The sequence below is a fragment of the Giraffa tippelskirchi genome, chromosome 5 (genome assembly GCF_054371585.1).
Source record: "Giraffa tippelskirchi isolate mGirTip1 chromosome 5, T2T-mGirTip1v1.2.pri, whole genome shotgun sequence".
Classification (NCBI taxonomy): domain Eukaryota; kingdom Metazoa; phylum Chordata; class Mammalia; order Artiodactyla; family Giraffidae; genus Giraffa; species Giraffa tippelskirchi.
In genome coordinates, this window is record NC_137279.1 from 122,111,113 (window position 1) to 122,126,624 (window position 15,512).

General features: G+C 36.9%; 1 protein-coding gene across 9 annotated transcripts in view; it reads right to left on the bottom strand.

Annotated features, from left to right (window-relative positions):
- Positions 1–15,512, bottom strand: part of LOC145507206 (uncharacterized) — an 83,725-nt gene that overhangs the window by 33,451 nt on the left and 34,762 nt on the right. For 2 of the 9 annotated variants that reach the window (XR_014054688.1, XM_081493260.1), the window contains exons 3-5: positions 6,556–6,691; positions 5,128–5,278; positions 686–856 (exon numbers count right to left, since the gene is read on the bottom strand). The exons of 3 other annotated variants lie outside the window; for them this stretch is intronic. Coding sequence is in view for 1 of the 6 variants with exons in the window: in XM_081493260.1 (XP_081349386.1) it covers positions 5,216–5,278; positions 6,556–6,691 (199 nt within the window). In the remaining 5 variants the exon portion in view is untranslated. The remainder of the gene's footprint in view (positions 1–685; positions 857–5,127; positions 5,279–6,555; positions 6,692–15,512) is intronic. 4 more of the 9 variants (XR_014054687.1, XR_014054684.1, XR_014054686.1 and 1 more) reach the window with 2 other exon arrangements.

Below are 15,512 nucleotides of genomic sequence, written 5' to 3' on the forward strand. Positions count from 1 at the left end.
AGGAAAGCTGCTTCTACCGGTCTCCTCTCTTTGCCTTTATGTTTATCGTTGCATTTAACCCTTTTCTCAACCCTAAGAAGATAATTAATCTCAATTTACAGAGAGAAAATGGAAGCTACAAAAATTACCTTAGTTCCTAGAAAGATGAAGTGCAGCAGCAGAATTCAGACAAGGTTCATCCAACTCCCCTGACCAATATTCTCTCCATTATACCACCCAGGCTTTCTGAAATATCTGATTCTCATACTGCAACAAACAGGGGACCCAACCCCACACAGACCACTATCCCTACCACCACCATCATCCCCAACTATCTCTGAAAGTAGATAAAAACAAATGAAGGGAAACAAGATACTCATGTGAAAAGTTTATAGACTGCACTGCCCTATTCAGCATCTTTTATGGTGTTGGTACTGTGATGTGAATGTGAAGATTTGCTTTGAATACTTTGATTTTTCCCTGTTGTGGCCCTCAGCTGTCTGGATATGGCAGTATTTCTTGAGCTGGCAAAAAAAAGCTCATTTTCTGCAGTATGTGAATCCACACAAAGGTATTTAAACCAAACAGCTACCTTCTCCTTTACAAAGGACTGATTTGGAATTCAGTTTGGTTGCAATCCACAGGTGTTTTAGATTTTTGACAGCAGCTTCCAATAGGGGTCTGATGAGCTCTCTGTGTTACTTGCCTGGATGAGCTTTTCCCAGGTTGAATAAGCCCATTCATCCAGGAAATGGCCGTGCAGTTGAAATGCTTTGTCACTTGAGTTTGCCTGTTTTCCTTGTATCTCCTATGCTCTCTGCCATGAGCCTCCACAATGTCGTATTAATACTTCATAAGGAGAGATGAAAGCCAGCCTCTGCCAAGACATTAAGATAGAGATCCTGCTTCTTCAGTTGATTAGATTAACATATTAAACAGTCTATTCTGTTAAGATGTATCCAGCTAAAATTAGTGTTTCCTTTCTCATTATCCTAGTTGTGATTTCATGAGGTTATTTTTCTCCTACTGGTGCTCCCTCCACTTACTCTACCCCAGTCATCTATCCACTGCTGAGCGACTGATCTGTTGTAAATGAGAATCTTTTCACTCTACCTTCCCCCATTTAAAGCTGGAGCAACTCAACTCATCCTTCAATAGTCAGGCCATGTTCACACAAGAGGAGATGACCACTTTCTGGTCCATGAATCCTACACGTACCTCTCACATGGCCTCTACCCTTAGAATGTGCAGTTCTTTGTTTATCCTCTGTTGCTCTTTGAGCTCAGGAATTGTGTCTGTGTCTTTTTCACTCAGAATCTCATGTATGGCTGTCCCATCATATATGTAAAGAAAACATTAGCTGAAAATATTAAATGAATGCTTAAACAATAACTGAATGATTGAGAGTGGCAAAACTTCAATAGAAGGTGAAGGTAGAGGAGTCAGCAGATCTAACTGCTAACTATAGCATCTGATAAGGGTTAATGAAATTTGCTGGGATTTCTTGAAACTGATATGTGGCTAGTAGTTTTTTTTCTTCTAACTTTATTTATTTAGGTCATGCCTTGTGATTTGGGGCTTCCCTGGTGGCTCAGATAGTAAAAAATCCACCTGCAATTCAAGAGACCTAGCTTCGATCCCTGGATGGGGAAGATCCCCTGAAGAAGGGAATGGCAACCCACTCCAGTATTCTTGCCTGGAGAATCCCATGGGCAGAGGAGCCTGGCAGGCTACAGTCCATGGAATCACAAAGAGTCAGACACAACTGAGCAACTAACACTTACAACTTATTATAACTTTGTGATTTGCATGATCTTAATTTCCACACCAGAGATGGAACCCATGTCCCTGCGTTGGGATCACAGAGTCTTAACCACTGGTCCACCAAGGAAGTCCCTGTAGCTAGTAGCTTTTAATGCAGGCTTTTCTTGTTTGTAGACAGTCCTCGGTGTTTGATTTCATGGAATATCTCAGAGACTACCTCATAGAATATCTGAGTCTACAAATGTGTTAAAAATGCTTTATGGTGATAAACACAGTAAATGTAAGATGTAACCTAATCTTGCTTTACCCTAGAGCTTTATGGAAAGCCCATCCTATTATGTGAATAATACTTAGGATTTTTTAAAAATTCATTTTTCTTAAGATACCTCAAACGCTTGAAACTGCCTTTCCTCTGAGGCTCTTAAGAAATAGTAAAAATTGGAGATAAACCAAAATTATTTAATATTTTACAGACTTCTATGGATTGCCTTTTCTTCTTTCTTCCCTAGAGTAGTGTTGAAGAGAATATTTTTCATTCTTTCCTATAGAAATTTTGCTCCATTTGAATAAGAGGGAAAATGGTAGGGAGAAATCTGAAACTTTAATACAGTGGGAGATAAAATTTTCAAATTAGTAACATTAAAAGTTAATTTCAACTATTCAATTATAAGAAATGCCTTATCCCATCAGTGTGATATATATTATATATATATATATGCATTCGTATATTCATACAGATAGATATGACAAGAGATAGAAAGATTGCATAATAGGTATTTAAAAGGTTACTGGTGAAAGAGTCATTTTTAAGTGACACAATTATATCTGGATAATATTTTATATTGGATGATAACGATGTGTCAGGCCTTAAGTTACCCTAACATTCTTGAAAGGAGAGAGAGAAACATGATGTTTAATGACTGGCACCTCAACCGGAAAGTTTTCTGTAACTATAGTCTGAATGATTGCTCTCTCATTCAGAGAAAATATTTCATGTCTTGTTAGTGTCCCTTCATTCTTCAGCCAACTTTTTAGGACAAAGCAAGTTGAACTGTTTTATAATTTGGAGTTAACAGGGATAGTAATGAGAAAGGTTTATCTTAAGGCAATGGAGGTCACTGAACAGAGACATGGGACCTGAACTAATTATGTTCTCAAAGGATCATCAGTGAAGCCAACTTGAAAATGATAGAATTCATTTTATACCAGATACATGAATAAAGGTTTCTTGCTTCCAAAAAAAAATGTGAAAACATCAATATTCTAGCTTTGCATCCTAAGAAACTTCCCCTCAAATCATGGCTCATATTTCTTTCCTTTTAGATGAAGACCCACATGTTCAGCTTGCTCAATTTTAATACCAAAAAATAACAATTTAACTCTCATCATCCACTCAATTTTTGGCCAAAAACTTATGTCTTTATATTTCCTGCTTTCTTACCTCCATATTCAACCCAGCACCTAAATACCTTTTGAACATCTCTTAAATATGTTCTCCTTCTACCCCCTAACTTAGCCCCAGCTCCCAGGATCTATTACCTAGGAGAGAGCACTAGTAAAATGGCCATTTACTGGTTGTCTGTTTTATCTTTGGACCCTCTCCAATTCCTTGTGCATACCCCAGCCAGATCTTCCTTTCTGAAATGCAAACTGGATTATGCCATTCTAACTCTTAAAAACCTCCAGTGTTTTTAAATTATAGTAACGTTTAAAAATAAATGATTAAACATTGGTTACAAGTCCCTAAGTGGTCTGGCCCATCTCCCTTTCCATCATTCCTTCACCCCACTCTCATCTCTTTAGTGTCATTGACTTTCTTTCAGTCCCTCACACTTGCCAAGCTCTCTCCCTCCTATGCTAGACTTTTATACTTGGTCTCTTGTCTGAAAAACTCCTTGGTCTCCTTGTCACTTGATAAATTTTATTCTTCCTTTAAATTTCAGCTTAGCCACCTGTGACCATGACCTCTTACCTTACTCTCCATAGCACCATGGAGCTCTCTTTTATGAAACTAACCATAATTATAATTTTAAATTTGTTTCATTACTAAAAAGTCTTCTTATTGGGCTCTAAGTTCTTTGATGATATGACCATGTCTGGTTTTGTTCCTTCATGCACCTCCAGAGCTTAGCCCAATAATCAGCATGTTCTGTCAATATTTCTTAGATAATAATGGGCATGTTACCATGTACTGACATTGGAGAGAATTTTTTTTTTTTGAGTAATGAGAAATACTCAAATAAAGACAAGTAGATTTTAACATAAGTGCACTAAACATAGATGTCTTGAGGAGTATTATGAATTGTATATGGGTGCTTTAATATACTTCTTTTATCCCCCAAAACCACTCAGCAGGCTTTACACATTTAGATTATTTGGCTTGTGTCAAGACATGTGAGGCTTGAAATATGTTGTTGTCTACTTAAAATTATTAATTTCCAAGATTTGAAAGATAATTCTCATTGTATCCATCACTGGGTACAATGGATTCATTAAAGGGAGCCAGTCTGGAATGAGTGTGAGATTTAGAATCAGATCTATTTGGTTTGAATCCTAGATCTGCTATTTATAACCTGTGTAAATTTAAGCAAATGATTTTATCTCTCTGAGCATTAGTTATGTTATCTGTAAAATTGTCATGAGGTTATTTTATGGGTTATGATTATATATAATTACAATTATTCTATTTAATATGTACTAAATAAAAGGCCTTCAAATTGTTCTTGTTCCCTGTACTTTCCTTCCTGGAAATCTGTGTAGTTTGAAAGACATACCAATTATTCTCATCCCTTCTCCATATTCCATTTGAATGGACACTAGACTTTAAAACTGAAGTTTAATTGAAAGGAGCTAAAGAAAAGGGCAGAAGGAGGACAAATATGCCAACCAATCATCATGTGACACTGAGGTTATGTCTTATAGATAAGCTGAAAGAAAAAGTAAACATCACTAGCCTTTGATGTAGTGGTTGCTTGATTTCTAATTGCTTTTAATTTACTTAAGTTATTCATAAAACGTCCTCTTTGGGAGGAATTAGTTGTGTTTATCTGTTTCTTGTAAGAACGGTGTTAGAAGAGGCCATCAAGAGGATGGGACTACTGGTTGACCTATGAGTTGGACCTGGGTGATCAGAAGTTTCTCATCCCCTTTCTGGTCCCTGGAGTTATGTTTAATTACTGCACTTGGAGCCATTTTCAAGGGTGCAACCTTGAGAGAAGAATGTGTGGTTGATATCACCAGGATTGAATATGTAACTGAACCTAGTTAAGACCTCTACCTACTCTTTTAAAATTCTGGAGGGCAATGTAGAGATCTATTCATTTTGTGGTGGCACAAGACAAGCCTCTTAGGTAAATTCCTTTGCTCGATAAACCTGCCACCTACCTGTAGTGATCTACATCTTCCTTCCATTTTTTCTTGCCCTCCATGGATGGGGCCAATTTCAGATTTCACCAGGGAAGCTCCCGAGTTTTCAAACCAACAAAAGGATGTCTTCATGCTTTGTTCCATAATTTCTTTCAGTGTGCACTTTTAACTTCACATGGTTCAGAAAGAAGATAAAATGGATACCGCAAACATAGTAGTCAAGTTAATTCACACTTAGTTTAAAATTACAAATACGGTAAATGACTGCATGAGGCTGTTTTTTAGATGGTGAGGAGATTGAGATATTCTTGAGGTTCCTAATTTTATTAAAAATTATAAACTGAAAATTATGTAATCAATCATTTGGCTTCTCTTACTTTAAGGGACGACTGTGGCGAGGCACAGAAGAATCATATGGCTCACTGATTCCAGCATATTGTATGTCAAAGATAAGTTTGTAGATCAAAGTCTGGCTAGTTTTCTCTTTAAGGAATAGCCATTGTCTTTTGATGTCTATTTTTTAAGCAAGTGACTATGAGATTTTGTAGGTAAATTTATTAGTAAAGAGGGAGCATAAGACCGTTCACCAATCAACCAAAAATATTATGAGTTAATAAAGTACAGAACCACTGTCCTCCCAGCAGAGGTAATAAATATGAAGTTAACAAATGATAAAGCACTATCCTTTGGCCTTGTTATTACCCATTACACTATTTTATTATTACATATAGTTAAGAAATAGTTATAATTTTCATATACAAATAATAAAAACATGCACTTTAAAGAGGTTTCCCATGCTAGCTCAGCAGTAAAGAATCTGCCTGCAATTCAGGAGATGCGGGTTTGATCCCTGGATCAAGAAGATCCCCTGGAGAAGGGTGATGCAACCCACTCCATTATTACTGCCCAGAGAATCCCATGGACGGAGGAACCCATTGGGTTATAGCCCATTGGGTTGCAAAGGAGTCGGATATGACTGAAGTGATTGAGCACACTTACACTTTAAAGATGTATCAACAGACTGTAAAAATCTCTCTTCACAGGCATTAATTTCCACAAATTCTTCCTTGATTAATACATTACAATAACAATTTTTATGGTTAACAATTATTTACTGCCTATAACATCCCAGATACTACTATCATTATTTTATATGCCTAATAATCACAAAGTTTTGTTTAGGTAAGTATTTCTAAGATGTGTTTCCCAAGTGAGACTTGGAGAAGTTAGGTAACTTTCTAAAGATCTCTGCAGGTTAGTTTGTAGTGAAGGTATATTTTGAGTTCAGCCTGATTCTGAAGCCTTTGATTTTGGTAACTAGTTACAAATCAGCAGAGGAAAGCTGATGGGGGGCAATGTAGGATTGTTTTCAAGTAGTATTATTCTTTATGTATTTCTGTAAGGATTTGATTAACATAAACAACTTAAATTCAGTAAGCTCTTTACCTCTGCATTTTCTTTGAAGGCTTGGAGGTGTGACCCCTTCTGCTGGTGAGTGCCACTGGCAGAGAATAATAGCTGAGAAGATGACTTAAGTGCTTTGTTGCTATGGAGCCAACAGGAAGGCCTAGACTGAGAGAAACTGGGATGTGTGAACACAGATGTTGTTACATAAATTAAATCAATCAGTCATTCATTAATTCAACAAAGCAGTAAAAAACTTTTATTTTCAAATAAGATTTTTGGTGTAAAAACACAAAAAAATAAACAGCATAAACTCTCTGTCATTTGCAAGCTCACGTGCTAGTGAGTATGGCAAGAAAAGTGAAAGCGTTAGTCACTCAGTTGTGTCCAAATCTTTGCAACCCTGTGAACTGTAGCCCACCAGGCCCCTTTGTCACGGAATTCTCCAGACAAGAATACTGGAATGGATTACCATGCCCTCCTCCAGGGTATCTTCCTGATCCAGGGATTGAATCCATATCTCGTGCATTGTAGCAGATTCTTTACCTTCTGAGCCACCAGGGTATGGCAAGAGAGGAATTAATAGGCATGTAAGTTAATTATTGCAATAATAACATACATTCCATGGTAGAAGCATGGAGAAAAGTACTCTGTGCACACATAGAAGGGAGTGTTTAACTGATTAGAGTTTCAAAAATGATTTTAACTAGAGAAAGTTATAGTTGAGAGTGAGATGGAGCCCTCCAGGTGGCATGGAGAAATATGAGATGATGGTTATTCTAGAAAGAAGAAATGATGTATACAAAGGCATCTGGAGACTCTTAGAAGTTTGATGTGGCTAAAATGTTAAGGGTCTCAATACCCACTTATGCATATCTTATGCACTTACGCATAAGCGTCCAAATACCCACTTATGTTAAGGGTCCCTATACCCACTTATGCACATCTTGGACTATTGAATTTAAAACACCACACTTGCCATGGTATACCTCTCTCTCTCAATGTTTATGGACTTGGCTCAAGTGATTGTGGAACTGTGGGAGCTAGTGAGTCTAAAATCTATAAGGCAAATAGGAAGTCTAGAAATTTATGTAGGAGTTGATGTTGCAGTATGGATCTAAAATCTGCAGCTGGATCTCTATGTTGTCATCTTGATGCCAAATTGCTTCTTCCTTGGGAAACCTCAGTTTTTGCTCTTAAGACCTTCAAATGACTCAATGAAGCTCACTCACATCATGGAGAGAGGGTTCTGTTTTACTTGAAGCCTATTGGTCATAAACCTTAATCACATCTAAAAACTGTCTTCACAGCAACATCTAGACTGCTATTTAACCAAAGAGTGGGCACCATAGGCTAGCCAATTTGGTGCAATAAATTAACCATCAGTAGTTGCTCTGCAACCACTCAAACTCTTCCCCCACTTAAACTTTTAAACAAGAATGATAAGAACAAGAACATAAAAGCAAGAAAAATGCATTTAATATAATTCAGCTGTCTTTTGCACAAATAAAAAACCTACCTTTTCTCTCCTCAAAGGAGAAGCCCCAAATCTCATCTGTTTCTGCATCTATTTCCGGGTAATGTTCATTTCTACACTATTATAGTTATAATCACATCTTGACATTTTGTAAACTGTAGACTAAATTATGATGTTATCAGCAAATAATTCATCCCATATAAATTCCTATATAAATTATCAGGAGAAAGGTATATTGGAAAATAGAATCAACCTCTCTCTCATGGAAGAAAGTAGGGCTGCCTACCTTAGACCTCATTTTTCCAATTTTTTATGAGATTTTAGTTAATATTTGTAATTAGTTCTAAATTTATTTTATTTTTGTAACATCTTTCTCATTAGCCACAGTTAAATTATTTTTTAGAATATTTTATTTATTTTTAGCTGCATTGGATCTTAGTTGCAACATGTGGGATCTTTTCATTGCATTACTTGGGCTTGGTTGCCCCTCAGCATGTGGGACTTAGTTGCCTGACCAGGGATTGAACCCTCATTCCCTGCATTGCAAGATGAATTCTTAACCATTGGACCACCACTGAAGTTCCCAATTATTGTAGATTACTACTCACGAATTTCTGGTTTTCTTTTCTAAGTATAACTGTTTTAATCTGTAGAGTCTTTTTTCATATCATTTTTTTTAATCGAATTTTGGTATGTAACATTTCCATTATTATTTATCCCAAAGTTTTTTTAAATTTCTGTGAACTTTTTTCACCAGTGAGATATTTAGAAGTGATTTTAAAATTTCTTCAGAGTCTTGGTAATCATTTTTTGAATATGACTTCTAAAGCACAAGCAACAAAATTAAAAATAAGCAAGTGGGACTATATCAAACTAAAAAGCCACTACAAAGCAAAATAAACCATCAACAAAGTGAGAAGACAACCTATGGAATGCGGAAAAAATATTTGCCAACCATATATCTGATAATGGGCTAATGTCCAAAATATATAAAGAGCTCATTAAATTCAACAGCAAGAAAACCCAAATAACCCAATTGAAAAACAAGCAAAGGACATGAATAGATATTTTCTCAAAAAAGATATTTGAAAAGCCAATAGATACATGAAAAGATGCTCAGTATCACTAATCATTAGGAAAATGCAAATTAAACCACAGTGAGACAGTACCTTATGCCTATTAGAATGACTGTCAATAAAAAGACAAGAGGTAACAGATGCTTGTGTAGATGTCTTTGTTGATGGGATTGTAAATTGGCTCAGTCACTGTGAAAAATTGTGTGACACATCCTCAAAAAGTTAAAAATAGAACTACTTTAATTCTACTTCTGAGCATATATCCAAAGGAAACGAAAACTCTAACTTGAAAAAATATATGCATCCCCTTATTCATAGCAGCATTTGTTTTCCGTAGTCAAGATATGGAAATAGAATTGACCATCAATGGATGAATGAATAAAGAAGTTGTAGTATATATAAACAATGGAATATTATTCAGCCATAAAAAATTGAGGAAATTCTACCATCTGTGACAACATGTCTGTCCTTTAAGATATTGTGTGAGGTGAAATAAGTCAGACAAAGAAAGCCAACTACTGTATGATCTCACTTATATGAGCAATCTAAAAAGCAAAGTCGCAGAAAAAGAGATCATACTTGTGGTTACTAATGAGTGGGAGCGGGGGGATTTGAAGAAAGGTGATCACAAGGTGAAAACTTTCAGTTACAAGATAAGTAAATACTGGGGACAAAATGTACAGCATGATGACTATAGCTACATTCCTCTAATATACACAGAAAAGTTGTTAAGGGAATAAATCCTGAGAAGTCTCATCACAAGGAGAAATTGTCTTTCCTTTTTTTCTTTCTTTTCTTTTTATTGTATCTCTGTGAGAAGATGGATGTTAGCTGAATTTGTTGTGGTTATCATTTCACAATGTGAATAAATCAAACCATCCTGCTATATGCCTTAAATTTACACAGTGATGTACATCAATGATTTTTCAATAAATCTGGGGAAAACTTCATACAATTAATATGCACAATTTGGTGAATTTAAACATATGTACATTCTTGTGTTACCCATACTGAATTGAACATAGCCACCACCTTCAAAAAAATTCTTCATGTATATGGAGATTTTCATTTACCTTTTTGAAATGATTAATTGCATGTGGTTAAAGAGTATGATTGATGGTATGTTTTTGAATTTTTTATATTATATTATATTATAGATTATATCTGATTACTGAGAGGAACATGTTGAAAACTCTTACTGTGACCAAGAATTTGTCAAATTTCCCTTACAGTTCACCCAACCATTGACTTACATATTTTGAAGTCATTTTCTTTTGATTGTTATAGCTTCTTAGTGAATTGAAACTTTCATCACTGTGCAGTAACCCTCTGTATTTATCTTAGTTGTCTTCCAATGTTTTGCCTTCCTTATACCATTTCCACATTTTTATGTAGAAAGAAGAATACTTTCTGGTTGTGGATCTGTTCCCCTGTGATTTGAATGGGACAGCCTCTGCTCTCATCCTGTGCCCCATTCTCAGGGCGGACTTGCATTTTCTTCCTAGAGTCTTACAAAAAATTTCTGTATTCTTATCTATTCAGATTTGCTTTAGTGGGTTTATTGCTGTTTGCAATGCATTCATTTCCCTGTGGGTATTATTTTGATCTTTAACTGAGTGTCAGTTCTACCATTTTACTAATTCTTTTGTTTCTTTATCTTGTCGTTGAAGTCTTCTGTCACTGAATCCATGTTGCTGTTGTTCTTTTAAAATATTCTACTGTACAAGGCACTTGTAGGAAAAGCTCTATTTCTTTGACTGTAATTGCTTCCACATGAGGCTCTATATTCATTCTTTAAATAATGGGTTTCTTTATTTCTACTTTTTTGTGTGTTGACGTTTTTGGAACTGAAGCTTTGCTGTTTCTTACTCATTTATAACACAAATGGTCCTTTTAAGATATTCCTTCTGTTTTGATATAAAGTGGGTATTTATCCCTGTTCCAATAGTTGTCTGTACTAGTTTGGTGCTCATAGGCACTTGCTCAGGGAGAAAGTGTCAAACTTTTCCCAATGCAGAATGCAGCCCTGAACCTTAGCTTCTACAGAGAGTGAGGACCAGATTTGTATTTTCGTTCTCATTTCATCTTTTCCCCCTAAAATCTATTTCACTCCTCTACAGTTTAGAGGGGAAAACACTAAGTGACTTGTGTGTGTCTTATTCCTGGAGTTTCTAGGGTGAGGGGTGTAGCTGGCAGATACTTTCCTTGAAGATCTTTGTATTCCACCTCTCATAATTCTCTGCTCACTTACCAGAATTTAACTTCCTGTTAAGACTTTCTCATATTTATTTTTACTTTTGCTTTGTGAATTGCTTTTTTTCCCCTTAAACTTTCTCCCATTTAATAAGGTCACTATGACAGCCCCTGATGGATTTTTGTGCCTTGTTAAGGGAATACTTAATAAAATGTAGATGAGTATGAGAAAAATTCTTGAAGGTTGCTGTGGACATCTGTCTGAGTTTCTCACATAACTTTTCATGAGCTTTTTTACAAATTAGTTGGGAGTATGCTTTCAATGGAGTTGTGGTGGAGGGTATGGCATATTTATCTTCTTTGTTTATAATTTTTCCCTGTGGGGAAATAAGGTTAGGAGGCTGCTGAATCATACTGATCTTTCTGGCTGTACTGAGTTGGTACACCTTTCTTTAAACATTTGAAGCTGACATGTCAGTTTCCTCCTTGCAGGGTTTGTTTTTGCTACGTCCCTAAGATTTTGGGAAAATGGAAAATTAATATCCAGCCTCACCTTCTTTCTTACCCGTGATTTTTAAACAAGTGCTGTCAATATTTAGCCCAATTAAAAAATGCTAACAATCTGCCATAGGTTCAAGTGTCTATTGATCTAAACTTTGCAAGTTGCAACTCCATTTAGTAACACAGAAAAGGAGATGAGCTTGAGGTAATGGTGCATGGTTGTTTTTCCTAATAGCACCAGAATGCTATTGGAAACAAATTGCACGTCTGAGTAAAAAGACAGTTTATTAACATTCAACATTAACCTTTGCTTTAAGAGAAATGCACATAGATTTATCATGTCATTTCAGTGAGCAACCTAGTAAATGGAAAAAAAATAGTCTCCATAACATCAGGAAAAAATGTAACCTGAGGGATTTTAAAGAATATCTAGTAAGAATGACTGTAGAGACATTCAAGCACCCCAGAGATAGGAAAGTTATCATCAAATTATACATAATAAAACTCAGAGAAATGACGCATACATGAAATCTTCAGAGGATTCCAACTAGAAAAGCTAGCATTGATTTTTTTTTCTAGGTTATAGATTCATTGTCCAAATTAGTGATCTACTGTGAATAATCTATTTCTTGACTTTATTCATATATGTACTATACTTCTCTTATCCAAACCAATGATACAGCTTTATAAGATTCCAGTCACTCTACGTGAAGTAGGGAATGGAAGCAAGTAAAAAAAATAAATTGAAGGGCAAAAGAAATATGAAATAAATAAGTTTAAAAATTCATCAATGTGTTAGGTATAAATAAATTCCTTCTTCATATTCTAAAAGTAGAAAAGTCTTTTAAAATAGGATAAAACATAGGAAAATTCAAATGGATAATTATTTGCAGTAAAGGAAAATGAGTTAAAATAACTGGGAATATTAAAGTTTATATTTTTATGTTCTCCAGATTTCTCTTGATTCTTCAATGTCTACTTTCCTACCCCTCTGCCTAATTTTAGAAAAGGTAGATGGCTAAGAGGAAAAAAATGAGAGGTTCTTCCTGCCTTATAAGGGTAACCAAGGAAGCAGACCCCTTTACAGCCTCTGTCTGGTTGAACCCTATGAATTCCAGCCTCATAAGAAACTCAGGCCTCCTTTTAACTATTTTATTCTCCTAAATCAGAAACAAACATACTGCATATCCTCAATGCCAGCAGGTACCCTGGCCATGTCACATTGTAGATCATATTTCTGCCTCTATCATCCTCACCTCAGTTTATTTAAAACACAAAATATTATAAAGTAAACACCCAAGGCAGCCTGGAAGTGGTAAAGTAAGGAACATGATGTCCCATAATACAAACATTTTCTACACTCCTACGGACTGTACTCAACAGAAGTTCAGACTTTCTCAATTTTTTTTTAATGTTGAAGCTGATCATCTAAGTGCTAGATCATTTTTTTTTTGGTCACAACAGTGGCACATGGGATCGTAGTTCCCTAACCAGGTATCCAACCCCTGGTTGACATTCAACTCATTTTAGTGAAAATGTGGAGCCCTAATTACTGAACTGCCAGGGAATTCCCTCTCAAGTATTATCCTATAAGCTTTGTTCATCATCTTATGATTCACAGTTTCACCTCTCTGTAGTCCAACCTACCAGTTCCTGTCCCTGTGCTATCTGAAGCTCACGCTCTGTCACTAGCAAAATCTTCTGTACTCTCAGCCTCTTCTCTCAACATTCCCTTCAGCTGCATGTGACAGCAGAAGCTCTCAGTTCCCTGGGGACACGACTTCCCCCCATAACCTTCTCAAAGGGTGATTGTTTTCTCCTGCACTGACCCCAGCTACAGGCAGGGTAGATATTCTTGTTCCTCTTCTTCCAGGTCATTGCTCCTCTTCTCCATCTGAAGAATCCCAACCTCTTTAAGCACAGATCAACAAACAACAGAAAATTCACTTGGCCAAATGTCCCTACCCAGTTTCTGCCTCACGTCTTTGTTCTCTTTTAATAAACATGTTGGGAGCCTTGTGTCTACATTTCCTGCTTCACTTTTCACTACTTCTCTTCTCACTCACCGAGTGTCCATCACAATCAGGCTTTCACCGCCAGCATTTTACTGAAGTTGCTATTGTCAAAGTCAACCTTCCTGGTGACTTAATGCAGCCAAATCAATAGTCAAATCTAATTTCTCACCTTGCTCTACTTTCTGCTTCATTCAACCCTGTTGATCACTCCCTTTTACCGAAATCCTTTTTTGACTCATCTTTCGGGACACTAACGTCTTCTTGTTCTCACAATTATCTCCTTAGATAGGCTTTTCAGTCTCCTTCTCTATTCCTCTTCCCCCTGAATTCTAGGTTTTGGAGTGCCTGTAATCTGAAATTTCTCTTTTTCCTAACTTCATTTCCTAGTTGATCACATCCAGGCATCCATCTTTGAATACCATCCATCTACCAATATTTTCCACCTTCATATTTCCAAACAGTCCTCTTCTCTGAATTCCTGTCTCATATATTTAAGTGTCTCTGTGTGTGTGCTCATTTGATCAGTCATGTCTGACACTTTGTGACACCATGAGCTGTAGCCTAACAGGCTCCTTTGTCCATGGGATTTTCCAGGCAAAAATACTGAGTTGGGTTGCCATTTCCCTCTCTGGGGGGTCTTCTCGACCCAGGAATCAAAACTTCATCTCTTGCATTGGCAGGCAAATTCTTTGCCACTCTGAAAGAGGAAACAGAACAGGCTCTATCTTGAAAGCAGGACTCCATCTTAGGCCAGACTGTGGGCTTTGAGCTATATGCCCAGTATCTGTGGAAACGACATACCAACTGGAAAACCAGGCCCCCAGAAGGAAGAGCCCCAGGGCTCTCCGTTGCCTACAAGAGTACCCTAATTATCTGTGTAACTGAATAGAATCATAATCATACATTCTATTATGCTTATTGGGGTATGACCACAGGCCTATTGATAATTGTCCACTGTTAACAGGAGAAGGCAATGGCACCCCACTCCAATACTCTTGCCTGGAAAATCCCATGGACGGAGGAAGGAGCCTGGTAGGCTGCAGTCCATGGGGTTGGGAAGAGTTGGACAAGACTGAGCGTCTTCACTTTCACTTTTCACTTTCATGCATTGGAGAAGGAAATGGCAACCCACTCCAGTGTTCTTGCCTGGAGAATCCTAGGAACAGGGGAGCCTGGTGGTCTGGGGGTCGCACAGAGTCAGACACGACTGAAGCGACTTAGCAGCAGCAGCAGCCACTGTTAACTACCTAGGCTTAAAGCATATGAATCACAGGTTAACTTTGATTGTATCTTTCTTTTTCCTTTGTTCAGACTAGTTTCAGGGAATTTGGGGAGGTGTGTTTGTGCACACACACTTAGGGTATATAAGGTTTTCACTAAAACTGGTCGGGGTCCTTGGCTAAGAGGAGACCCTGCCTTGGGCCCACTGGTATAATAAACTGCACTCCACTATCTGCATTGTCTGAGTGAGTTTGTTTCCCGGAACACATGGCTACAACTGCACCACCTGGGAAGCCCATATTTAACTATCTACTCCATATCAAAACTTATCTAGAAAATAGCACTCTTGATTCTGTCCCCAAACTCTCTTAGTATTTCCATCTTTGTAAATATCACTTTCCTTCCTCCATTTGCTCAGGCCTCTTCTACATTTCTTCCAATCCATCAGCAAGTCCTGTTAGCTCTACCTTAAAACTATATCCTGAATTACCTTTATGACTACTATTATTCTTCAAG